Source organism: Neoarius graeffei, chromosome 27 (genome assembly GCF_027579695.1).
Source record: "Neoarius graeffei isolate fNeoGra1 chromosome 27, fNeoGra1.pri, whole genome shotgun sequence".
Classification (NCBI taxonomy): Eukaryota; Metazoa; Chordata; class Actinopteri; order Siluriformes; family Ariidae; genus Neoarius; species Neoarius graeffei.
The window spans coordinates 43,769,567-43,797,139 of record NC_083595.1 but is presented as its reverse complement, the minus strand read 5'-3'; the positions used below and the strand labels follow the sequence as shown (position 1 = coordinate 43,797,139).

Sequence of the window (27,573 nt, the reverse complement as noted above, 5' to 3'; positions counted from 1 at the left end):
TACACTCTGACCCGACACCTCAGTACGGCATGCTGGAGGAAAAACCAACTTTTAGCTGTAAAATGCCTACACATGGTCCATGTATATAAACATTTTGGCACGAAGTCTTCAGTGCAGCAGGAAGCAAATATCGTTGCCAAAATCAGATAACGTTTGCATTAAATATTACCAAACATTACTTAGTCACATGCAATGTTTTTAAACAGACTGAACATTCCAGCGTAGCAGTCAGGGACTGAAGGTCAGGAGATGGGGAAGACGTGTTTTTGTGACTGCAGAAACACGTATTGTAGGTTCTCATTTGTTTTAACATTAGCAAAGTTTTCAAAAAGAAATGTCAAGGTAAACTGCATTGTTCAAGAAGTAAAACAGTAGATTGTATTTTTGGTATTGGGGAGAACACGTCAAGAAAAACCCTCAAGCCTTTGTGAATAGTACGTTCGATTATAACGTGGTTCTTACCAGGCTCAAAACATCTAAACCTTTTATTAAATTATATATAACGGAGACGGAACTAAAATTCGGGTCACAATTTGGGGAGGCTTTTTTGGTATTCGACTCCATTAAATGATATGCTAGCAACAGTGCCTTTATCTAATAGTTCCCTATTAGTACACAATGTTCTGCACAAGAGTTCCCGCCCCAATGACAATAACCAATACCACGTCTGAGGTCTGAACCACCCAGTGAAACTGACGCTTGACTGGATTTCTGCTTCGATATACTCACAACCATATTTAATATCCTATTTTAAAGGACTCTTACCAAACACCTGACCCTTTACTCAACCCTTTCTGATGAACCAGTAAAGAGTACTGACATGGCAGTGCTGGATATGAGTCACACACACACCAACACATTTAAACTGCTAACATCAGTTAAAATCATCATGATGAGTAAGAAGTGCGCTGGCCCATAAGCACTTAAAGCTCGTCATTTTAGAGCGATTTAAAACCCAAGACTGAATTTAACCACCTTACATGTTTTGCTCCTACTCCAGGTAATCAACATTTTACAGATTACATGTGTCAGAGCTTGAAAACATGACGACATAGACAGGGTGGAGAGTTCCTTCAGGGGCGGAGCACTAATCTGACAAACAGTGGCAGTTCACAACACGTCCATGCCCAAGGGTGTGTTTCAGCCTGCTGCCTAAGCAATCGAATCCAATTTCTACAATTTTCTAAAGAATGATCAAATTGGCAAGTTCAGACAAGATACTATACAAAATGGTGTGGTTAATAACACAATATGATCCCAGACAGACATCTGGTTTCATGTTCCAAAGATACCGAATCCAAATCTTAGCACAATAATCAGAAAACAAAAACATCAGTTTAACTGCAGCCTGAGATGAGAGCATATCCATCCACTTAGACTTAAAACTAGTTCTATTCTCCATATGACTGACAACACTGCAAGAGCAGACTACGAAGATGTCAAAGAGTTTAAGCAAAGGTCTTCCAGTACAGAGCTTCTTTTATAAGAACAGAAAACAGCAGCTTGAGCCGACACTGCTTCCGTGTGTTTACTTGCAGCCACCAGGCCCCACCTTGCACAATTCAGCACCCGGATTAACTCCTGCCCCGCAAAAAGGTTTGGGAGAAATAAGTGCCACACCCTGGTCTTACCTCCAAGCCAAAACAATAAGCAAGAGGTGGCAAAAACACAGCTGGAGCTGAGCAACAAAAAGCCAAAAGCAGTGATGTTTAACCATCACACGACTCCTTAACGCAACACAATATATATTCAACTTAAATTCAAAGTCATACATGTCAACCTATACGGAATGTCCGTATTTTATACGGATTTGATTCAATAAACGTAGTATACGGGCGTACAAATAAAGTTATACGGATTCTTTAAAAAAAACCTTCAATATTTATTTAGAGCTATAATCAATTCCCACGATGATAAAAGAGCGCATAACATTTACAAACGTACTGTACACCACAGAAAGCACAGACAGCCAGTAAAGAGTTATGAAATCACGCGTTATCTTGTGGTAGCGAAACTTCGTTCCGCTTCTGATCATGCGCACACCACATTGCGAGAATCCCGCCAACCGGGAAGTAACATTTTGTTTGAAATGCGCATTTCCACCTGAGCGACTTTCAACAGCGACTGAAAAGATTCTGAATGGGCACTCCGGCAAGATCAACACAGACACTTGCTGTGACAAGAGTGACACTTCGTGTTTTTGTCGAACGTTGGAGCTTTGTATTAATTCTGAAGGTTTATTGTTATTAATATTGAATAAAAAGTAACTGGGATACATCAGTGTTATTATCATTCAAATTTTAGGTAAATTATTTTAAATTTGCATCTTATAAGGATTTTATAAGGGAAATATGGATTTTGGAGGTTGGTTATACAGGTTTGATTGACCAAAAGTTTGACATGTATGCAAAGTGCATTTCTGACAACAATTTATCCTACTTTTAATTTTGGTGAAAAGAACCTGGGCACCTAGAGGACTTTGGAGTTGAGATGGACAGGATGGCATTTTCACAATATCCGAAGCAGCCATGCCATCAGTTAGACCGAGGGACCTGAATTGATCTTTAGCCCTTATTTAACATTTAGTGCATGTACAAATGTCACTCAGGAAAGGAGAATAAAGCAATGGGAAGGTCAAATACAGGTGAAGGAGTTGAAAGCAACAGTAACCCACCCACACACGCCCATCTTATCGCTATATTCAGTTCTAATTCATCAAACACATTAAAGTCTATTTAACTTCTTAAGTGTTTATCAGTGACTCCTCTGTTCCCTGTAGAAAAGTCTGCTGATCTAAGAGCAAATTAAACACAATTCAATTTAAATTAAGTGCATTTATTCACAAAATCCCTTTTGAAGCCAAGGGACTTTTTAGAAATAGCGTCACTTATTCAGCTTGTTTTCCTTCATAAGAGAAAAAAAAAAAAAAAAGAAGAAACATTTGCATTGATATCTTTTCCAGAAGACATGATAATAAATCAGGGTGGCACTAAAGACCCTGGGAGTAGTGCCCTGCCCTATTACAAGATCAGACATGCTACTACCAGCCCAAACCCAACAGCTCACCTCTTCCTCACCCTCTATATTCTCCTCTCCCCCTGAAAAACCTGCCTTTAAATTTAAAAAAAAAAAAAGGGGGGGGGGGGGGGGGGGGGGGCGCAAAAATTAATGAATGCACGCATGCGGCAGCAGCTCACACCAATAGAGGCAGCGTCAAAAGGCAGGTGCAGAGTCAGTCAGGCACAAAAACACCCACAGGCATAACACACCGTCTCTGTACTGAACCCGAACCTGGACCTGAACAAGAGAAGCGTGCAGAGGAGCGAGCGCTCAGGCCGACCTACAGTAGCAGGTTATTAACATACACCTGAGTATTTAACATGTTTGTAAAGTGAGCCGAGGGCAGCTGAAGGACGTATGACTGGCTGACGTTATGCTGTTTAATTACCGAAACGTGATGGAAACGATTAAGCCATTTTAAAGAAAAAAAAAAAAAAAAAGACAGCCGTCTACTATGAACCAGCCTTTTTAAACATATTTGAAATCATCACCACGACCATTATGATCAGCATCTTAGAGTTATTTAATAATTTCATACATAATTAACACCTATTTATTTAAAAAAAAATAATTGTTGCACCTCAGATCACTCCCTGTCTGAAGAACAAAAATTCTCTTCAAATGTTTTTATTCTCCCAAAATTTAGTTTTAGGTAAGAATAAAAAAAAAAATAATAATAAAAATAAAAAAAAGATTAGCTGTGTGGGTTTTTTTTGTTGTTGTTTAATTAACAAACAACTGCACTCAAGTCATTCACCCCTGAAATAAAGGCCCTATACAAATGAGGTGTGTAAAGTAGACAAAGCCAGTATTACTGCTACTAAAAAGCTCGCCGATCAATAGTTCAAAGAGTAAAGCCTAAAGAGTCCCAGACGAAGCTTGATTTTAAGTCATGAGACAGGACTAGAAGTCTATTTGGAGACACACAACCAAAGCAGTGCATTAGTACGGGAAGTATTTCCCTTCAGTAAGGTATGCAAGAAGAAATTGATTTTACTGGTTAATCTTTACAGGGCCTTCTGGTGACAAAACTGCATTTTGAAGTCAGATATTAAAAGCGTGGCTGAATGAAAACTAACGTGTGTCACAAAACATACAGAAAAGAACATTTCACAAATGCAATGTTAAATCTGTGTATAAACATGGTTCGAGTGAGTCAAGGGATGTACCGCGCACGTGTGTGTGTGTGTGTGTGGGGCACTCAGGGATATGAGACACTCTGCTGCTTTTTAACAGATCTGTTGGTAAATAAAACACCGTTCAGTCTGAGAAAAACGGAGCTTTGTCGCCACATTTCTTAAATCATTGTACGCTATACTAACAAACAAACAGTCTTCCACTTCAGTTAAAAAGAACGCCTATAATCCAGTCCAGATTGCTCTATATATCAGTTTGTAGGACTAGTAATGACTGGTTTCAGTTATGAAATAGTAAGGGGTGGGGACAGATCAACTGACTGCAAACAAATTCTTCTTGCAGGCAGGTTGAGAAACACGTTTGGCAACATATGGCTTTTGTCAAAACATACCTGTACACGCCACACACTAGAAACTGTCGAGTTCCTGGTTTTTAAAACAAGTATGCTTTGGGACAAGAACTCCAAGTCTCTCTCTCTCTCTCTCTCTCTCTGACCTGTTCGTCCATCCCCCAAGTCAGTGACATTTACAGCAGCCAGGGAGGCGCGTTCCCAAGTAAACATTCCGTCTTACAGGTGTCAGTGGAGCTTGCTGGGAGAAAACATGACCAGGCCTGCAGCTTTCCACTGCAGTCAAGAGCCTCCCTGCCCAACTGTCCAAGTTCACCCACATACAAACCATTCAGATAAAACTGCAGACTACGTGAATGCAACGACTGCAGAACACAATACAGCTTATTTTAGATGGAGAACCGAGTATAAACAGCAACTCACCGTTTTGCATCACCAAAACAACCATGAGTTTGCAAGACATATCAAAATCGGTCCTAATCTAATGACAGGATCAGACTACAAGATATTTTTGTCCATCACAATGGTCACCATGTCAGATGAGGCAATCCTTGTACCATATTTGCATGGTGCATCTACTTCTGTATAAATGCACCATAGGGAGCCTGAGGGGAAAGGTATTTCAACGCACTGTATACTTGGACGTACTGACAAAGCTCTCTTGAATAATTTCTTGCTGTGACTTGGTCAGGAGACTGACAGCACTACAAGTCTGAGCCCGAGCAATCATTGTTCATGTCCTTGTGTCACTGGGGAGACAGGTTAAGAAGTTACCAATCATAGCCATCAAGGAACATGTCAAAGGAGTGGTCAAGCTAGGCAACCCCCCCCAGAAAAAAAAAAAAACCACCCTGACATGCTAGACTTTTCGTCAGGGTGTCGCAGGATGTTCCAGCCATTCTTTGATAGCGTGACAAAGTCCGTTCCTCATACAGATTCGTTGGGCACAACGATAGTGTCAAAACCAGGCTAAATTAATGTAGTCTAATCCCAGCATAAAACAACTTCCAACTAAATAAACTGGTAGCCAGATAGTTCACTTACAAAATAAAAAGTTCCATCACAATTTTAAATAATGTAATTGTACACATTTTTTCCATATCATACTTCCATGTGAAATAGGATGAACTTGGTTTAACGGTACTCCATGGCACGGTAGTGTTAGCGGTGAGCACGGTCACCTCACAGCAAGAAGGTTCCGGGTTCGAACCCAGTGGCCAACAGGGGCCTCTCCGTGTCTGTGTGGTTTCCTCCGGGTGCTCCGGTTTCCTCCACAGTCCAAAGACATACAGGTTATACTAATTGGTGGCTCTAAATTGACCGTAGGTGTGAGTGCGCAGACGTGAACCAGCCACCCTACTGCTGCAATTCTGACCAAGTCAACCAAACATAGTTTAACTCAAGCTCGGACTGGGTTTGGCAATGACGACGATGATGAGAGCGTGTACAAATGTCAGAATTGGTTAACGTGTAGAACAGGTTTAGAGCCAGGCAAGTTTGTGCATTCTGGGAGGAGATTAGAGGCCAAGTATAGACATGCTTTACATTTAACCCTGCTTTACCTTTTAATTGCAATACACATTGTGATATTAAAGCTCAATGATTAACTTAATGGTGAATAAAGGACACTGGCTTGGATCATCTTGACTATTTATTGACAAAGCTCATTTAAATATGGCAACCCTAGTGCATAGGCCAATATAACAATCAACAGCCCTAGATATTATCAAAGAGGTTTAACGAAGGTGATGTCTCGTCTCATCTCATTATCTCTAGCCGCTTTATCCTTCTACAGGGTCACAGGCAAGCTGGAGCCTATCCCAGCTGACTATGGGCGAAAGGTGGGGTTGCCAGGTCATCACAGGGCTGACACATAGAGACACAACCATTCACACTCACATTCACACCTACGGTCAATTTAGAGTCACCAGTTAACCTAACCTGCATGTCTTTGGACTGTGGGGGAAACCGGAGCACCCGGAGGAAACCCACGCGGACACGGGGAGAACATGCAAACTCCGCACAGAAAGGCCCTCGCCGGCCACGGGGCTCGAACCCGGACCTTCTTGCTGTGAGGCGACAGCACTAACCACTACACCACCGTGCCGCCCTGAAGGTGATGTTATGGATTATTTTATGGAGTTTCGGTCGCTTTTTAGAAAAAATAGCCATAAATAAGAATATACTCAGCTGATCATCATACATCCACAATGCAGAAGACAAATCCCAGAACTTTCCTCGACACTTCTCTTCGGGCGACAACAGCGTTTTGTTGTGTTTTGGGGGGTTTTTTTTAAGCCTCAGATTTGTTTCTCAAGTGTACCTTTTAAAATGTCATCTGAAATCCCCTTCTTGGACTTCAGCAGACATTCTGGCCTGGTTCTGAAGCTGGTGTTCCGATGATTTGTCCCATTTTATCAAACTATCCTAGTGCAAGTTATTTATCGGTCTTTGTGAAACAATACTGTAAGCATTTTGGGCTAGTTTGTCTTAGTTACTTGGATCTTAGCAGAAAATGCTTCCAGCATCAAGTGACAACAGGCAGCAGATTATAAATTATCTTGTCAGAAAAAAAACGCCTTCAGCATGATATGATGTATGAAAAGACTTAACTTTATGGGCATGCAAAAGAGAAATGCGCACACGCATATACACCTTAATGGGAAGGAAAACATCCAGCAAGTCAGAAAAATCAGGTTTGGTTCTAAGGTTTGCCTTTTTTTTTTTTTAAATATATATACAAAAAAGGTCATCTGAAATCCACTTTACAGAATTAGGCTGACATTTTAGCTTCTGAAAAATGACTGGTCCTGGTTTTAAGCTGACAGAGAGAGATGAATTCATGAACTGGAGATGATCTGCAAAGCGCATGCGTAAAGAGCAAGCAATTAGTTGGAAATGCTGTTCACCTGCTGAAGAACCGTGTCCAGAGGATCTGCTTTACAAAGCTCGTCCACACTCAATCCAGTCTCTTCTTTACACTGATCTGTTAATTCCAAAGTGTCTGGTTTAATCAGGCGCTGCTGAAGTTTTCCCACCTGCTTAGGGGGTAAAAAAAAAAAACAGCTTTTTCACAGCATGTTTGTTTGTGTTATGAAGATGAGTGCAGCGAGATAGTCTTCCACAGAGAGCACTAATGTGGCCATAAATATGGCATACACCATCCATACTGGCTATATTCATTTGAAAGAATAAGGCTCTGGAGTCTGAAAAACTGTAGTTTTGTAAAAGGTGTGTACAGTAGTCTAATAGATAGAGCTGCAAAGCAGTGAGAGCTCTATATCTGAGCCTCAGGGTGAGGTGACTGACCTTATGGTGCTGACATGCGACCACAAAAGGCACGCTTTCTCCTGCTTTATGAAAACATTTCAGTCCAGGAAATCTCTAATACAGGCTTAGGAAAGCTAAATGTACTTGTGTGCATATATGTTAACAGGTTGACACCAGTATAGTCTATAAGAGCAGAAAGCGTACCTCTTTTGACATGTCAGCTGTCAAGGTGGAATGGCTTTAAACTCAAGAATAAAAACAGGAGCTACAGGCTGGGTGGGTAAAGAAGTTAAGGGAGAAAAAGAACCATAGAACGAGTGGAAAGGTGCATACCTTTTTCTCATGTAGATCCACAATTTGCCACACCAACAGAATTATTTCCCTCTCATCCGACCCCAGTTTACCCCCATTTGCACCAGCTGTTGCCCCAAAGAACACCACCAGAGTATCACTGTGCGAAGCCATCAGGGACCACAAGGGTAAAAACTACAATTAAGAGCAAAGATCAAATAAAAACAAACAAAAAAAAAGTAACACGAGAGTTCACCTTTCTCCGAGTGATAAAGAGAAGCAAACAAAAGAGCTGGAAATTCAATAATGGTACAGACGAAGTGGGGAAAGAAGATGAAAACGCGACAGAAAGTGCGGCCCAGAACTCTACCTGCTCGAGTGTGCTCTATCCAGAGTTACTGGTTTGACTGGTAAAGAAGGGTGGACAGAATGTTTAGTTTCTCTCACGCTAACCCCATAACAAGCCCTCCAGCCTTTTCTCACTACACCTTCTTTTTCCTTTTTTTTTAGTTACCTGCCTTTGGCTCGGCCTTCTCACTCGAAGTCAATCTCCCAGAAGAGAGCTCTGATTGGCTGGTTCCGAAAGGTGAGGGCGGAGCCGAAAGGCATAACACCTTATGTAACCCAATATGATTGGTCTGTTATGAACGGAGGAAGTGGTCGCAGATAAGAAACCATTTTCCGGCGTCAGCTCACCTTGATAGTCGCCAAGTCCTGCTTGCCTTTGTAGTGACTGTGTGTGAGAGTGTGTGTGTGTGCGCTCGCTCCGGGTGAATTATTAACTACCTGTACACTATCTAGTGCACTATTTGTCAAACAGTGAGGATAATTGGGATTCAACCAGTAAACATTCCCACCCCTCCCTCTCTCTCTCCCTCCCTCCCCCTCTCTCTCGCTCTCCTCTCTCTTTCCCCTCTCTCTCCTCTCTCTTCCCTCTCCTTCTCTCTCTCTCCCTCCCCTTCCCCCTCCCCTCTCTCTCTCTCTCTCTCTCTCCTTCCCCCTCCATCCCGCTCTCCCTCCCCTCCCCCCTCTCTCTCCCTCCCCCTCCCTCACTCTCTCTCCCCTTCCACCCCGCTCTCTCTCCCCCTCCCTCGCTCTCTCTCTCTCCTTCCACCCCTCGCTCTCTCTCTCCCCCTCCCTCGCTCTCTCCCCCTCCCTCCCCCCTCGCTCTCCCTCCCCTCTCCTCTCTCTCCCTCGCTCTCCCTCCCCTCTCTCTCTCCTCTCCTTCTCTCTCCCTCCCCTTCCCCCTCCCCTCTCTCTCCTCCCCTCCCTCTCCCTCACTCGCTCTCTCCCCCTTCCCTCGCTCTCTCTCCCTCCCCTTCCCCCTCCACCTCTCTCTCTCCTCCCCTCCCTCGCTCTCTCTCTCCTTCCACCCTGCTCTCTCCCCCTTCCCCCTCGCTCTCCCTCCCCCCTCCTCCCCTCTCTCCCTCCCTCGCTCTCTCCCCTTCCCCCTCGCTCTCCCTCCCCTCTCCTCTCTCTCCCTCCCTCCCCCCCTCTCTCTCTCCTCTCTCTCCCCTCTCCTTCTCTCTCTCCTCCCCTCCCTCTCCCTCACTCTCTCTCTCCCCCTCCCTTGCTCTCTCTCCCCCTTCCCTCGCTCTCTCTCCCTCCCCTTCCCCCTCCACCTCTCTCTCTCCCTCCCCTTCCCCTGCTCTCTCTCCCCCTTCCCTCGCTCTCTCTCCCTCCCCTTCCCCCTCCACCTCTCTCTCTCCTCCCCTCCCTCGCTCTCTCTCTCTCTCTCTCCTTCCACCCCGCTCTCTCTCCCCTTCACCCTCACTCTCTCCCCCTTCACCCTCGCTCTCTCTCCCCCTACCCCCTCCCCTCTCTCTCCCTCCCCCTTCCCTCGCTCTCTCTCTCTCCCTCCATCCCTCTCTTCCCCTCCCTCCCCCACTCTCTCCCTCCCTCCCTCCCTCCCTCTCTCTCCTCCCCTCCCTCTCTCTCCCCCTCCCTCCCTCTCTCTCTCCCTCCCCCTCCCTCCCTCTCTCTCCCTCTTCCTCCCTCCCTCTTCCTCTCTCTCCCTCCCTCTCTCTCTCGACAATTGAATATGGAAATGTTTTATCCCACTTTAGCTCAAAGAAACTTACATTCACGGTTTTATATATATACACACACACACACAACACCCTCCACAATTATTGGCACCCCTGGTTGAGATGTGTTAAAAGCCTTAAAATAAATTCAATTTTTTATTGCAGAAGCATAATCTCACACTGAAAATTGTAGAAAAATGTAACCTTTTAACTCAAGTGAATTAAAAAAAAAATTTTTTATAAAATCACCTGTTCCACAATTATTGGCACCCATAACAATTCCCAGAAAATAAATGTAATTGAAGCATTTCTGTCAGTCATTTCTACTGTAGTTTATAAAGTTGATCAGAGTATCTAGGAATCTTTAATTAGTAATTCATCACATCCTGTTTCCCTGGGGTATAAATATGATGTGACACAGAGGCCTATTTCTCTTATCCACTCTTCAACATGGGAAAGACACGAGAACACACCATTCAAGTAAGGCAGATGTGTGTCGACCTTCATAAGTCAGGCAATGGCAACAAGAAAATAGCCACTCGCCTACACCTGCCCATATCTACCGTCAGAGGAATCATCAAGAAGTTTAAAGCAACTGGAACAGTGGCAAACAAGCCTGGACGAGGATGCAAGTTTATCCTGCCACCACGCACAGTGAGGAGGATGTTCTCCAAAGTTCTCCAAAGCTCACTGTTGGAGAATTGCATCAAAGAGTAGCATCTTGGGGTCACAAAGTCTCCATAACAACCATCAGGCGCTATCTACATGCCAACAAGCTGTTTGGGAGGCATGCACGGAAAAAGCCTTTTCTCACTTACAAGCATAAACGTAAACATCTGGAGTTCACGAAGCGGTACTGGGACTTCAACTGGGACCGTGTGCTTTGGTCAGATGAGACCAAGATAGAGCTTTTTGGCAACAAACACTCTAATACATCACAAAAGATGAGTATGTGGAAAAGCACCTCATGCCCACTGTGAAGTATGGGGGAGGATCGGTGATGCTGTGGGCCTGTTTCTCTTCCAAAGGCCCCGGGAACCTTGCTAGGGTGCCTGACATCATGAACTCTTTGAAATACAAGGACATTTTAAATCAAAATCTGGTGGCCTCTGCCTGAAAGCTGAAGATGGGTCGTCACTGGGTCTTTCAGCAAGATAATGACCCTAAACATGTGGCCAAATCTACACAAAAATGGTTCACCAGACACAAAATCAAGCTCCTCCCATGGCCATCTCAGTCTCCAGACCTCAACCCAATTGAAAACCTGTGGGGTGAGCTGAAGAGGAGAGTGCATAGGAGAGGACCCAGGACTCTGGATGATTTAGAGAGATTGAAAGCACAACTTTATTCATCACACACTTGTGAAATTCCTCTCTGCATTTAACCCATCTGAAGGAGTGAACACACACATGCACACACACGTGAGCAATGAGCACACACACACATACCCAAAGCAGTGGGCAGCCATGCTAACAGCGCCCGGGGAGCAGTTGTGCAAAGAGGAATGGTCGAGTATCCCTCTCTCTGTATTCTCCCATCTTGTGAAATGTTAGAGGAGAATATTAAGTGCTGTCTTGTTGGCAAAAGGGGGTTGTACAAAGTATTAACATCAGGGGTGCCAATAATTGTGGCATTTCATGTAAAATAATTATTTCTTAATGTGGGATTTTTTTCCCACTGAATAAAGGCACTTGAATTAAAGGTTGGATTTTTCTCTTTTTTTGCATTGTTGTCCTATATTATTTAAAAAAAATTTAATTTATTAGAAGCCTAAGAACATATCTTAACGAGGGGTGCCAATAAATGTGGAGGGCACTGTATATATCTCATCTCATTATCTCTAGCCGCTTTATCCTGTTCTACAGGGTCGCAGGCAAGCTGGAGCCTATCCCAGCTGACTACGGGCGAAAGGCGGGGTACACCCTGGACAAGTCGCCAGGTCATCACAGGGCTGAGACATAGACACAGACAACCATTCACACTCACATTCACACCTACGGTCAATTTAGAGTCACCAGTTAACCTAACCTGCATGTCTTTGGACTGTGGGGGAAACCGGAGCACCCGGAGGAAACCCACGCGGACACGGGGAGAACATGCAAACTCCGCACAGAAAGGCCCTCGCCGGCCCCGGGGCTCGAACCCGGACTTTCTTGCTGTGAGGCGACAGCGCTAACCACTACACCACCGTGCCACCCTCTTTTCATGTCTTTTTTAAGAAAATGTTAAAAGGATGAACATGCACTATAGTCATTAGATTATAATTTTTTTCCACAGAGAAAAGACAGCGTAAGACCCAGATGTAAACATCTCTTATTCAACACCACGACTTCACCACCATTAGAATCTCTTCCAGAATACATCTACAGTTTCTTCTTTGTGATTGCCTGAAAATCCTTCTCCATGCTGCTGTCCCATATATAAAGGCTCCTTTAGACTTTCACACAGATTGTTCATTCACTTCCTCAGCAAATTCTGTTTATTTCTCAGCCGTTTGCTTAATAAGCACTCTTGTTGTCTGGAATTAAAAGCGTGTCATGACCCAGGAAAGACTCTGCTCGTCAGTAATTAGATACGAGACTTGCTTAGGTTTTCCTTTGTCATTTCTTTTTCATTGCACGAATTAGTACAGTTATGACACAATGCTGCTGTGTAAATCAGTGGGGGAAATTTTCAAATTCAGGTACCATAAATATGACAACAGCAAGGAACTTGATGACTTAGCGTTTCGCTTTCTAAACAATTAAATCCCGAGCATGTAAAACACACTGCAGTAGCTGTACATGAGCAGTAACAGTCGATTGTTCTGTTTTGAACGTTCAGCCAACAACATGCTCTTATTCAATGGCTTTTAAAGTGGAGTCTGTGAAGAATATCCAGGGGCTCAGTGATTATTTAATTTATGTATAGTTATGCAAATTGCAACCCACTGTTAACAAAGTTATTATAGTTATTATAGAGCTCTTGTAGCAATTAGCCTAAAGTTGTATTAAGTGGTTACAAAGGTGTTTATTTTACAGTTAAAGGCATCCCTGGCTACAAAAATTTTGAGAACCACTTCTCTTATTAATACCAGCCAAAGTCATCACTATAAGAAGTCAGGGCTGTCAAATAAATCTATTACAATTTCAATTATACTGTAATTACATTTTCATAATATTTATATATCTCATCTCATCTCATTATCTCTAGCCGCTTTATCCTGTTCTACAGGGTCACGGGCAAGCTGGAGCCTATCCCAGCTGACTACGGGCGAAAGGCGGGGTACACCCTGGACAAGTCGCCAGGTCATCACAGGGCTGACACATAGACACAGACAACCATTCACACTCACATTCACACCTACGGTCAATTTAGAGTCACCAGTTAACCTAACCTGCATGTCTTTGGACTGTGGGGGAAACCGGAGCACCCGGAGGAAACCCACGCGGACACGGGGAGAACATGCAAACTCCGCACAGAAAGGCCCTCGCCGGCCACGGGGCTCGAACCCGGACCTTCTTGCTGTGAGGCAACAGCGCTAACCACTACACCACCGTGCCGCCTATTTATATATCAAAGGCAAGAATTCCACATTCACGTGTTATAAAGTTCATGTTTTATTTTATTCATTTTAACATTAAAACATGTTTTGGTTCAATGACCTTTGCTGCATGTTGTGAGAAAAACATATTTAGTATATACAGTACAATGAAAGTATTTCTACTAAAAATGTTATACCACAGCACTGCTGACTTTTCAATTCAGAACATTAATAGTTGATTAATTGTCTAACAGCATGGCTCTAACAATAGTTCTGGCTCTACCCATAAATAAGGTTTATACTAATGCACTCATTCAATATGTTATTGTATCTATCATAGCAACTCATTCACAGAGACTTGTACAGTGGATTCTTCAGATAATTAAAAACATGCTATTGATTCGCAAAACATGTAACTCATTAGCATTGTCAAGCTTTCTGTGAGGAGACGTTTACTGAACATTTATGATGGGGGTCGCGGGTGTCATCATTTTGCAACTGTGTGGGTTTTTTCTCCATGGCAGAGTTCTCAGAACTGTCATTTCTGTTTTCTTGGTAAAAAGTTGTGCTTTTTTTGTTGTTGGTTCATTATCTTCAAGAGAAAGGAGAAGCAGATGAGGTCATTTCTATCAATTATTATGTACAGGTTTTGTGGGAGTTCCATAGCATTAAATAAAATCACAGTATAAACACTTAGAAAGTGTGACATGGAGTTCATTAATAAATGAAAAATGTTAATCATTGGCAAATCACTGTGGAATAAGAGGAATAAAAACTTCCTGTTGTGTTTCATTTCTAACATATTACATGTAAGTAATTATAATAACAATTGTTAAAAGGCTCTCACTGAAGTAATTCAGGAATTACTTATATGCCATTATGCTGCTTTTAAAAGGTTTTATATATATATATATATAGAGAGAGAGAGAGAGAGAGAGAGAGAGGGCGGCACGGTGGTGCAGTGGTTAGCGCTGTCGCCTCACAGCAAGAAGGTCCGGGTTCGAGCCCCGTGGCCGGCGAGGGCCTTTCTGTGTGGAGTTTGCATGTTCTCCCCGTGTCCGCGTGGGTTTCCTCCGGGTGCTCCGGTTTCCCCCACAGTCCAAAGACATGCAGGTTAGGTTAACTGGTGACTCTAAATTGACCGTAGGTGTGAATGTGAGTGTGAATGGTTGTCTGTGTCTATGTGTCGGCCCTGTGATGACCTGGCGACTTGTCCAGGGTGTACCCCGCCTTTCGCCCGTAGTCAGCTGGGATAGGCTCCAGCTTGCCTGTGACCCTGTAGAACAGGATAAAGCGGCTAGAGATAATGAGATGAGATGAGATGAATTGTTAAAAGGCTCTTACTGAAGTAATTCAGGAATTACTTATATGCCATTATGCTGCTTTTAAAAGGTTTTATATATATATATATATATATAGGGCGGCACGGTAGTGCAGTGGTTAGCGCTGTCACCTCACAGCAAGAAGGTCCGGGTTCGAGCCCCGTGGCCGGTGAGGGCCTTTCTGTGCGGAGTTTGCATGTTCTCCCCGTGTCCACGTGGTTTTCCTCCGGGTGCTCCGGTTTCCCCCACAGTCCAAAGACATGCAGGTTAGGTTAACTGGTGACTCTAAATTGAGCGTAGGTGTAAATGTGAGTGTGAATGGTTGTCTGTGTCTATGTGTCAGCCCTGTGATGACCTGGCGACTTGTCCAGGGTGTACCCCGCCTTTCGCCCGTAGTTAGCTGGGATAGGCTCCAGCTTGCCTGCGAGTCTGTAGAACAGGATAAAGCGGCTAGAGATAATGAGATGATATATATATATTTTTTTTAATTGATATGCTGCTGTGATCTGAGCCCTCAAACAGTGTTTCGTTGTATAATAATGTGCAATGACAATAAAGAATCAATCAGTCAATCAATCAATTCTCTGAATATGGTGGGCATACAGGGCACTACTTTATATACATTAGGTACATTATATCCTGTGTAGTGAGCATACGTACTTAATGGGAATTGGCATTTGGTCTCACTGCTTGGGGGGGTTAAATTTAAGGGAAAAAAAAACATAAGACAGAGGGAAACTCCTTCCTGGATAAAGACAATTTGGGGAAGGCTGTTGCTTCTGTCGAGCTTGGTTACTGTAAGAAATGTAAAATCTCAGTGAGGAAAAAAATACTATAATGAAGAAATGTATTTCATTCGAGCATTATAATTTTCTTACTGGCTTTTAATATTGCAATTCATTCACATCATAAAGTCTAAAACAATTAAAATGCATGTAGTTAAAACGACTTTAAATGTATTTGGTGAACCAGTTTTTCTCTCACCAACACCGCTGTGAAAATAGACAAAATATTCACCATGTAACACCCACAAACATGCAGCCTTAAACCTCATCATCATCCTAGAAGTTAAAAGAAAATGTGTGTATCTGTTGTCAAACGGGCAGGTTAGAGAAGCAGCCTTGGGCCCAAAGGGTCGCCGGTTTGATTCTTTGGACCAGTAAGAAAACGTGAAGGGAGTTGAGTGAATGAACAGAACTTTCCCTTCCCTCTGTGTCATGGCTAAAGTGCCTTTGAGCAAGACACCTAATCCCCAACTGCTGCCCGGGCGCTGTAGCATAGCTGCCCACTGCTCTGGGTATGTGTATGTGATCATTGCTCACTTGTGTGTGCATGTACATTAAATGCAGAGGAGGAATTTCGCTGTGCTCGAGTGTACATGTGACAAATAAAGGCTTCTTCTTCTAAACTAAGAGCACATGAAAGGGGACGAGTGTGTAACTTGGATGTGCTTTACCTTTTATTGCTTCTTTGACTAATTATTGTGACTTAGCAAGAAAACAGGATGGTTAAACACAATATAGAATCAGGTGATTTTTTTTCCCTTTAAATCACCAACAGACTTGTCTTGACGCAAAGAAAGCCTCAGTTTCCTCAGCAGCAACAATACAAATGTATCACAAATGAGTACGCAGTTCCTCTTTTCTCACACACAACCACACGTTCGCATTGGTATGTTGCAATACAAAAGAGACGTTTTGCCACATTGACATGGTACACAAACTGTCTGACTTATAAACTGCTGAGGAAGCACTTCCTGATCATCTACTTTCAGAGAAAAAACAGGCATCATTATTAATATACATTTTGAAAAATCAGTTTATTAAATGGGGGCGGCACGGTGGTGTAGTGGTTAGCGCTGTCACCTCACAGCAAGAAGATCTGGGTTCGAGCCCCGTGGCCGGCGAGGGCTTTTCTGTGCGGAGTTTGCATGTTCTCCCCGTGTCCGCGTGGGTTTCCTCCGGGTGCTCCGGTTTCCCCCACAGTCCAAAGACATGCAGGTTAGGTTAACTGGTGACTCTAAATTGACCGTAGGTGTGAATGTGAGTGTGAATGGTTGTGTGTCTATGTGTCAGCCCTGTGATGACCTGGCGACTTGTCCAGGGTGCACCCCGCCTTTCGCCTGTAGTCAGCTGGGATAGGCTCCAGCTCGCCTGCGACCCTGTAGAAGGATGAAGCGGCTAGAGATAATGAGAATGAGATGAGTTTATTAAATAAGTTTGATATTTTTGGTCACAAAAAGCCAAGAATCAATAGTTATTCAATTAAAAAGGTTGATTTATTAAAACTTTCTGTTCTGAACTTTGAATGAAATAATAGTCAGGATGTTGTACAGAAGAATTCATGAACGTCAATCCAGATTAAAAAATAATATAAACAAGCTAGGTTATAATTAACTAATATAAAATAGGTTTTAACAAATCTGAACCGTATAATACTTTAAAAATCATGACAAGAAAAAAAAAGTTGGTTTTTTTACTTACACACACACACACACACACATTACATTGCATACATCCAGAGACATGAGAAAGCAAATATTTTAAACAAATGTTGCTAATCCGAAGACACTTGGTGTAAATATACAGTAGATTCCAAAAATCTGAGTTCATGAAAATATTTCTATTTTTGAATACAAAATTATTAGCAACAACTCGAACGAAAATCCTTGAAATAGTTATATATATTTCAGCTTTTCTGAGCAGTTAATACTTCCCCCTTTTGCTTTAATGACAGCATTGGCTGAAGTCGGCATGGACTGTACAGTTTTGTGGAAAACATGATGTTAAATTAAATCCATCAGAATGCCATCTGAACACACGCTTTGGAGGAGATAAGAGCCAAGGAACATCTGACCTTTGTGTACAAAGGAGTGAACATGGTCAAAATCACAATTTTGCTTCCTCCTAAATAGTGTCATAAAAATCTTGAATATTCGAGATGTTGAACATTTCCTTTCTTTGTTTTAACTTTTCAAAATTCTTAAACTTTGTTTATTTTCCAGTTTAAATGAAAAAAAACCAACAACAACAACACTCTCAGACACTGGATCCCACTATATGACTAATACTTATGATATACAGTTTTACCAGCTCAAACTTATTCCTGTACAAAATGTCTTTTTTTTTCCTCTCGTTTTAAAATCATCGAGGACTAGGCTTTGTATTCTCCACAGTACCATTTTTTATACATATGCCAAAATTGTAATCCAATTCATCAACATATAGATATAGCTCATACTCAGTAGTCAAACTCTGTACCTTCACACATTGGCAGCATTGCTGCATATGTCCACGAGTAGGTCTATTTGTGCTTTGGACTCCATGCAGCACTGAGAAGTGTTGGTTTGAGAGCTTTGCCTTTTGGAGACAAATGACAGTTCTCTATTGCCTTCGCCCGCCATTGTGCTGGACAGGTGGCGGAACAGCTTGTGGATACCCGTGTCTTTCAGTGAAGTCCGAAAGCTCCGTGCTGCAAAAACATACAGCACTGGGTTGATGGTGCTGCTCACAAAGACCAGTGAGCTGGAGATCATGTGCATAGCATTCACAGCATCTTCAATCGTTTTTCCCTCTTCTGAGTTCTCGAGGGCAAGGTACACCAAGGACAGAAGGTTGGTGATGTGGTGTGGGATCCAGCAGAGAGCAAATACGACCACGACGCTGGCAATCAGCAGTGTAGACTTGCGCTTGGACCTGAAGCTCATCTGTGTGATTCGACTGTAGAGGCAGCCGTAGCAGAGCACCAAGATGGAGAAGGGGATCACGAAGCCCACCAGAGACTCCAGGAGCAAAAGCACAGCCTCCTGTGTATTGGATTTATACTCTCGGTACAGGCACTGCTTTTGTCCATTATCTTCCCCCAAGACCTGAGTGATTATTACTGGAATGCTGAGAAGAAAGGACACCACCCATACAACCAGCAAGAGCTTATTTAACATCTGCTTCTTTCTCCAGGTGGCCAATGAAAAGGGGTACCTGACAACCAGAAAACGCTCCACACTCATGATGGTGATCAGGAAGATGCTGGCATACATACAGGCATAGATGACATACACCATGGCCTTGCACACTACCTCACTGAAGACCCAGGACCAAGCCAGTGAGTAGATCCACAGAGGCAGGGTGAAGACTACCAGCAGGTCAGCAATAGCCAGGTGCATGATGAGCAACACGGTATGAGAGCGCTGCTTCACGTGCCTCATGATTGTCCACACGACTAACAGGTTCCCCGGAGTTCCCACCACAAAGCAAATAGCCATGATGACACAGGCTCCCACAATACCTGGATCCACCTCAATCTCCTGGGCCTGTTCAAGAACCCTGACACCAGTAACATTCATGCTTCCTGCGAACGCTCCACTGTGCACAAAACACTCACACTTTTGAGCAGACTGCCTAAAGAATGCACCACTTCCCCTTAAGAGAGCAAATTTTCTTTCAGGAAATGGAAAGAGAAAGAGAGAGAGAGAGAGAGAGAGAGAGAGAGGTGGCAGATAGGGGAAAAAAACACCAGTAGAAACGCAGCTCCATTTAAACTCTTTAATATACGGTATGTGAATGAAAAATGATTACATCTCAGTTAAGACAGCAACATATTAAACATTACACACACATACACTACCGTTCAAAAGTTTGGGGTCACTTTGAAATGTCCTTATTTTTGAAAGAAAAGCACTGTTCTTTTCAATGAAGAGCACTTTAAACTAATCAGAAATCCACTCTATACATTGCTAATGTGGTAAATGACTATTCTAGCTGCAAATGTCTGGTTTTTGGTGCAATATCTCCATAGGTGTATAGAGGCCCATTTCCAGCAACTATCACTCCAGTGTTCTAATGGTACAATGTGTTTGCTCATTGCCTCAGAAGGCTAATGGATGATTAGAAAACCCTTGTACAATCATGTTAGCACAGCTGAAAACAGTTTAGCTCTTTAGAGAAGCTATAAAACTGACCTTCCTTTGAGCAGATTGAGTTTCTGGAGCATCACATTTGTGGGGTCGATCAAATGCTCCAAATGGCCAGAAAAATGTCTTGACTATATTTTCTATTCGTTTTACAACTTATGGTGGGAAATAAAAGTGTGACTTTTCATGGAAAACATAAAATTGTCTGGGTGACCCCAAACTTTTGAACGGTAGTGTATAAATATATATATATTTATTATACACACATGATATTTCAGACACAATATACACACATCTTTATATATATATATATATATATATATATATATATATATATATATATATATATATATATATATATATATATATAAAAGCAATTATTCCACGAAATCGAGTCGTACATGAGCGGATAGCCAATGAGCCGTGTAGCAATGAGTGTACGACTCGATTATGTGGAATAACTGCTTTATTCTATCCACATTCACTGGATTTTGAGAAACCGAACATTTTTATTTTTTGCAAATTCGAGAATTAAAAACTTCATACAAAACGTCCGACAAAATCATTTCTGCTTAGAATGTAAACAAACCGGCGAAATGACAGGAGCAATCTGCAAAAAAAGCTGCAATAATAATTCTTGAAAAATTTAAAAAAGATACGTTCTTACCATCAAATACTTTTATTCCATATTTTGTTGCGCTTTTTTTGTATTTTTTTGGGTTTTGTTTTCGAGTGGAGTTTTTATTTCGTCTTTGGTTGGTTCAGCAAAACACTCCACCATTTTGTTTTTCTCTAATCACAGTATATGAGCTGATAGCCTAGTAGTAGAGTAGCCAATCAGAGCGCGCGATTGCTTATATCCAGTGAATGTAGATATAATAAATAAATATCTCTCTCTCTCTCTCTCTCTCTCTCTCTCTCTCACTCACACACACAGGTTATTTTTTTCCCCAACTACTGTTGGCCACTTATTGCCATTTCCAATGGTTTAAATGAAACTTGCCTAAGAAAAGAAATATACTTTTATTTACTTAAATTAAGACTTAAATTATGTAGGCACAACTAACTGCATAATATAAAATAAACATGACCTAATCAATTAAAATGAGTCATTCAAAAGTTCACAGTTTTGTTTACATTTGTTAATAATTACTCATTACATTTGAAAATACTGTTTACATTTATTAAAATTTTGCAGTTTTTGTCCTGAAATACTTAATTCACCCACGTTATAAAAAAAAAACACACACAACAACAAACTGAAACAAAATTCAACGTCCTCTTTCAGGTTAATCTTCTGATCTGAGACTCCACTGACCACATGTGAGGACATCAGATTTTTCCCCTGACAACTCACATGAGGAAAGTTCAGTCTTTCTCCATTTGCACTTCTTCCTGTATAAAACATTTTATCAATTTGCAGAGTTATCAGATTTTAATTAACAGAAATCGTGAGGAGAAATTACAAGGCGCAGAACATTAAACATTATATACATTATAGTTCACGTCTCAAGAGGATGAAAATGTGATCCAAATGAATGGGAAAATTAAAACACAGTTGAACAGGGCCTACGGTGTGAGAAAGTCTAGGCTGAACAACTGTAAAATCTCCCTAACCACTATTTGTGTCTCGTCTGGAGAGATTATGTCTACTGCATCTTGTTCTCAAGAAAAGTGAGAACTTCCTTTGTCTTGACTTCGGGTGCTGATTCACTGTAATGAAAAAGGATGGCCATCTTCTACTGATTGGAAGGGGAAAAAATGCTGCTTCATAAAGCAATTAAAACGTACAACTAATAAGAATTAACTAACGTCGTTCCATGTATTCACTCCAATTATTACAACAGCAGTGCCATGACAGTTCTCAGTATGTGGTACAGTCAAAAACACAGTTCAACTCGGACGTTACCCAGCAGACCTCAGCACACATCTTCTGCAGACATTTCTTCGACTTTGTCCTGGTTCAAATAGTAAGACGTTTGCTGCTCTGACCCTCTTAATTGGACTGTATAAGAAGCAATTTCCTGGAAAAGTCTGGCCATCGCTGATTTCCTCAGACTACCCTGGATGCTTCTGGCAGCAAAAGCATAAAGCATTGGGTTCACGGAGCTGCTAATGAACGCCAGTGCTCCAGAGATTAACGCTGTTGCTTCTGAGATTTCTTTCAGTTTTTCTGAGTGTGCTCCAAGCAGCTGTGCTGCATTAATGACATTTATAATATGATGGGGCAGCCAGCACAGAGCGAAGGCCACCACTACTCCACTGATGAGGAAGGCAGCTTTCTGTTTATTCTTTCTGTGCATCTGGCGAAGTTGAGATGCCACCTGGACATAGCACACAGCCATGGTGAGAAAAGGGATGACAAAGCCAATCAATGTCTCCAAACAAATACAAAAGACCTCCAGAGCCACTGAACTGTACCCTGAGAAGACGCAGCGCTGAACACCATTCATGTCCTGATCAACAGACCGGGGCCAAATAGCTGGCAGTCCTAGCAGGAGTGCCAGGGTCCAGCCCACAGCCAGGATTAGATTCATAGCATTGCTGTTTTTCCAGTGCAGCATCTTGAAAGGGTACCTGACAGCCAAATAGCGCTCCACGCTCATAATCGTTATCAGAAAAATGCTGGCATACATGCAGGCATAGATGATGTACACCATGGCCTTGCACATAACCTCACCAAAAACCCAGGACTGAGCCAGTGAGTAGATCCAGAAAGGAAGGGTCACAAGTACCAGCATGTCAGCAATAGCTAGGTGCATGATGAGCAGCAGAGTATGAGAGCGGTGCTTCACGTGGCTCATGATGGTCCACACGACCAGCAGGTTCCCAGGAGTCCCCACCGCAAAGCTCACAGACAGGATAACACACACCGCAGTTCCCCCCACTGTGGCCCATTCATCCTCCGAGACTGTGCTGTCATTGCTGAAGTAAGACGAGCTGTTCATGTTTGCGTCTGGCTCCCAGATAAATGATCGTGACTGCTGAACCTCTAACCTATAACAGCTGAGGTTGTCTTTTAATATTTTGCAAGAATCTTCCCCCTGTTTACTTCTCTAAATTGCAAGCACATGAAGAGTATAACGAAAGTGGTAAAGAGAAGTCAGGCAATGACAAGCCATATTTTGTCAACATTTTGAGGATAGGAAATCTTTCATAATTGTATTTAAAAACAATGTAATTCAGCATCATAGACAATCACAGCAGGTGACATGGTACCAAAAGACATGCTAGTTGGTGGATCGGCTCCAAATGAGTGTGTGAATGTGTGTATGGTGCCCTGCAACGAACTACCATCTCTTCCAGGTTGTATTCCAGTCGTGTGTCCAGTGTTATAGGGATAGGCTCCGGATCCACTGCCACCCTGACTTGGATAAAGCACTTCGTGAAGATGAATGAACGAATGAATGAATGAATGAATGAATGAATGAAAGATAATCACAGAAAAACGTACAGAGCTCAAATTCAACATGCAAACGCCTGCCACTAGGTGGCAATCAAATACAATGAATACAATATTGATAGCCATCTCATATGGCACAGGTTCCTAACCCTGGTCGTCAAGCATCCCCTGTCTTTCCCTGTTCTAACACACCCACTTCAAATCTGGATGGGTTGTTAAAGGAAAACTGAAGTCATTTTTAAACTTGCTTTATTTCTTAACGTGTTATTCAATTACGTTTTCGGTTTTACTAACCTTATATTGTGACTCGTAGTGGCAACTGATTGCAATTAAATATTATACTTATCGGCCTATTCGGTTTTTAGCCATGTTGAATTTAGTTCGTTTGGTCCACGGCAGGCGTCGCTTATCCGCGTGATCTTCACGAGACTTATGCAAGACTTCGAAATGTGAAGTGTCAGCCAGGTGTCAGTGCCGCCATTTTGTAAACTGTTTTGCGCGCGTCTTTTGACAACGTTGGCAGATGTTGGTCACTTTGATTTCCGCTGTACGTTTTACTTCCGTCCTACGATGTCTCGCACAGGTCTCAACGAATCTCGTTTACGGCCATCGCTTTGACATATGGACTGATATATTACAGAGCATATTTCAAACACTCATAACTTGCTATAGCAGTGACAAAATAGCGATCAAAAATACATTCCTATATTTAATAAAATGAGATAAATAGAATTTTGAGAATAAAAAAATTTGCCTTCAGTTCTCCTTTAATTAGTTGATTATTTGAATCAGGCATGTTGAAAGCAGGGAAAACAAAAATACAGTATGTATGACAGTGAGTTCTCCTGGGCCAGTATTGGGAACATCGACTTAACCGTCTACTGCACACATTGTAGTCTCATCTCATTATCTCTAGCCGCTTTATCCTTCTACAGGGTCGCAGGCAAGCTGGAGCCTATCCCAGCTGACTACAGGCGAAAGGCGGGGTACACCCTGGACAAGTCGCCAGGTCATCACAGGGCTGACACATAGACACAGACAACCATTCACACTCACATTCACACCTACGGTCAATTTAGAGTCACCAGTTAACCTAACCTGCATGTCTTTGGACTGTGGGGGAAACCGGAGCACCCGGAGGAAACCCACGCGGACACGGGGAGAACATGCAAACTCCGCACAGAAAGGCCCTCGTCGGCCACGGGGCTCGAACCCGGACCTTCTTGCTGTGAGGCGACAGCGCTAACCACTACACCACTATGCCGCCCGCACACATTGTAGTGTTAGATGAAATAATTTTTGTGATCATATAAGACCACTGGTAAAATAGAAATGGTATTTAGCGCAGGGTGACAGTAGGGTATGTTAAAAGTTCTTAAGTGCCTTGTTTTTCTGCTCTCAGACAGGTTTGTTTTATTGAACATTTTGAAACACTAACTAACCACTGTAATACACTCAGTTGACTTTTACCAGAACAAGGTATAGCACTTGTGATTTTTTTTTTAAATATTAGGATTAGTCTACTAGCTATGATTTTGTTGTGTTACTATAATGCACTGCAACATACGGTAGCATCCAGTTAGAGGTTATTAGAGACAGAGAGCTGTTTGAGACTCTAATAAAAATAATTTAAAATGAAGTTATAACAGCTTATGTTATTAAAAATTAACTATTTCTAAAGTCATGGCCTAATGGTTAGAGAAGCAGCTTTGGGACCAGAAGGTTGCTGGTTTGATTCCCTGGACCAGTAGGAATGGTTGAAGTGCCCTTGAGCAAAGCATCTAACCCCCAACTGCTCTCCAGGCTGCTCTGGGTATGCTGTATGTCACTCTGGATAAGAGCATCTGCTAAATGCCTGTAATGTAATGTTTTATTATTATTATTGCTTATTTTATTGTTTATTAAACTTACTAAAAATGAGGAACCCTGGTGCAGCCAAAATATTCTTGACATACCAATCTCATAGAAGTACTACTGTAGCACAAACTGACCAGCATTAACTTTTTCAGCAGTTTGTGCTACAGCAGCTCTTCTGTGGAATTGGACCATATGGGCAAGCCTTTGTGCCCCATGCGAATCTGTGAGCCTTTGACACCCATGATCCTGTCACTGGTTCACCGGTTGTCCTTCTTTGGACCACTTTTGGTAGGTACTAACCACTGCATACCAGGAACACCCCACAAGATGTGCCATTTTGGAGATGCTCAGACCCAGTCATCTAGCCATCATAATTTGGCCTTTGTCAAAGTCGGTTAGATCTTTATGCTTGCCCATTTTTCCTGCTTCCAACGTGTCAACTTCAAGAACTGACTGTTCTCTTACTGCCTAATATACAGTGGTGCTTGAAAGTGTGTGAACCCTTTAGAATTTTCTATATTTCTGCATAAATATGACCTAAAACATCATCAGATTTTCACACAAGTCCTAAAAGTAGATAAAGAGAACCCAGTGAAACAAATGAGACAAAAATATTATACTTGGTCATTTATTTATTGAGGAAAATGATCCAATATTACATACTGCATCTGTGAATGGCAAAAGTATGTGAGCCTCTAGGATTAGCAGTTAATTTGAAGGTGAAATTAGAGTCAGGTGTTTTCAATCAATGGGATGACAATCAGGTGTGAGTGGGCACCCTGTTTTATTTAAAGAACAGGGATCTATCAAAGTCTGATCTTCACAACACATGTTTGTGGAAGTGTATCATGGCACGAACAAAGGAGATTTCTGAGGACCTCAGAAAAAGCGTTGTTGATGTTCATCAGGCTGGAAAAGGTTACAAAACCATCTCTAAAGAGTTTGGACTCCACCAATCCACAGTCAGACAGATTGTGTACAAATGGAGGAAATTCAAGACTATTGTTACCCTCCCCAGGAGTGGTCGACCAACAAAGATCACTCCAAGAGCAAGGCGTGTAATAGTCGGCGAGGTCACAAAGGACCCCAGGGTAACTTCGAAGCAACTGAAGGCCTCTCTCACATTGGCTAATGTTAATGTTCATGAGTCCACCACCAGGAGAACACTGAACAACAATGGTGTGCATGGCAGGGTTGCAAGGAGAAAGCCACTGCTCTCCAAAAAGAACATTGCTGCTCGTCTGCAGTTTGCTAAAGACCACGTGGACAAGCCAGAAGGCTATTGGAAAAATGTTTTGTGGACGGATGAGACCAAAATAGAACTTTTTGGCTTCAATGAGAAGCATTATATTTGGAGAAAGGAAAACACTGCATTCCAGTATAAGAACCTTATCCCATCTGTGAAACATGGTGGTGGTGGTATCATGGTTTGGGCCTATTTTGCTGCATCTGGGCCAGGACGGCTTGCCATCATTGATGGAACAATGAATTCTGAATTATACCAGCGAATTCTAAAGGAAAATGTCAGGACATCTGTCCATGAACTGAATCTCAAGAGAAGGCGGGTCATGCAGCAAGACAACGACCCTATGCACAGAAGTTGTTCTACCAAAGAATGGTTAAAGAAGAATAAAGTTAATGTTTTGGAATGGCCAAGTCAAAGTCCTGACTTTAATCCAATCAAAATGTTGTGGAAGGACCTGAAGCGAGCAGTTCATGTGAGGAAACCCACCAACATCCCAGAGTTGAAGCTGTTCTGTACGGAGGAACGGGCTAAAATTCCTCCAAGCCGGTGTGCAGGACTGATCAACAGTTACCAGAAATGTTTAGTTGCAGTTATTGCTGCACAAGGGGGTCACACCAGATACTGAAAGCAAAGGTTCACATACTTTTGCCACTCACAGATATGTAATATCGGATCATTTTCCTCAATAAATAAATGACCAAGTATAATATTTTTCGTCTCATTTGTTTAACTGGGTTCTCTTTATCTACTTTTAGGACTTGTGTGAAAATCTGATTATATTTTAGGTCATATTTATGCAGAAATATAGAAAATTCTGAAGGGTTCACAAACTTTCAAGCACCCGTGTGTGTATGTGTATGAATATGAGAGGCGTTTAGACTCGTGATTGGTTGACTGCTTAATATGTGCGTGTGCACTATATGTTCAATTAAAAACACATTTGAAGCTCGAGCTCTGTTTGTTTCTATTCCTTTTTGCAGTGTTACATGTACCAGTGGAGTTTGTTTGTTTTTTGACTGGATAACTTTAAAAATGACTCCGTTAGAGTAACTAATTTTCAGCTGACAAGACAGAGGAAACAGTAATTTTGGACACAGTGAGGTTTTACTTTGTTGCTCCACAACATGGCGCAGTTAGAAACTGAACTTTAGCTACTGCTGCTAATGAGATTTTTATTCG

The 27,573-nt window shown here is 42.2% G+C and overlaps 3 protein-coding genes across 5 annotated transcripts in view; all 3 read right to left on the bottom strand.

The window, feature by feature from the left end:
• Positions 1-8,616, bottom strand: part of esrp2 (epithelial splicing regulatory protein 2) — a 31,963-nt gene extending 23,347 nt beyond the window's left edge. The window contains exons 1-3 of one of the 3 annotated variants that reach the window (XM_060911461.1): positions 8,478-8,615; positions 8,150-8,302; positions 7,456-7,587 (exon numbers count right to left, since the gene is read on the bottom strand). In XM_060911461.1, coding sequence (XP_060767444.1) covers positions 7,456-7,587; positions 8,150-8,281 — 264 coding nt within the window. In that variant the 5' untranslated portion in view covers positions 8,282-8,302; positions 8,478-8,615. Of the gene's footprint in view, positions 1-7,455; positions 7,588-8,149 lie in introns of all 3 variants that reach the window. The other 2 variants (XM_060911463.1, XM_060911462.1) reach the window with 2 other exon arrangements.
• An 8,824-nt stretch (positions 8,617-17,440) lies between these two features.
• si:dkey-148a17.6 (uncharacterized protein LOC108190685 homolog) lies at positions 17,441-19,367 on the bottom strand. The gene has a single exon (XM_060911989.1). It carries the CDS (start codon positions 19,319-19,321, stop codon positions 18,242-18,244), a length of 1,080 nt encoding a protein of 359 aa, XP_060767972.1. The 5' UTR covers positions 19,322-19,367; the 3' UTR covers positions 17,441-18,241.
• Positions 19,368-21,067: 1,700 nt separating this feature from the next.
• si:dkey-148a17.5 (uncharacterized protein LOC100535037 homolog) lies at positions 21,068-22,867 on the bottom strand. Its single transcript, XM_060912012.1, has one exon. It carries the CDS (start codon positions 22,834-22,836, stop codon positions 21,808-21,810), a length of 1,029 nt encoding a protein of 342 aa, XP_060767995.1. The 5' UTR covers positions 22,837-22,867; the 3' UTR covers positions 21,068-21,807.
• Positions 22,868-27,573: the final 4,706 nt, after the last annotated feature.

What these genes read in the sequence shown, in the direction of transcription:
- si:dkey-148a17.6 (XM_060911989.1), bottom strand. Translation starts at nt 19,321, where the DNA reads ATGAATGTTACTGGTGTCAGGGTTCTTGAACAGGCCCAGGAGATTGAG.
- si:dkey-148a17.5 (XM_060912012.1), bottom strand. Translation starts at nt 22,836, where the DNA reads ATGAACAGCTCGTCTTACTTCAGCAATGACAGCACAGTCTCGGAGGAT.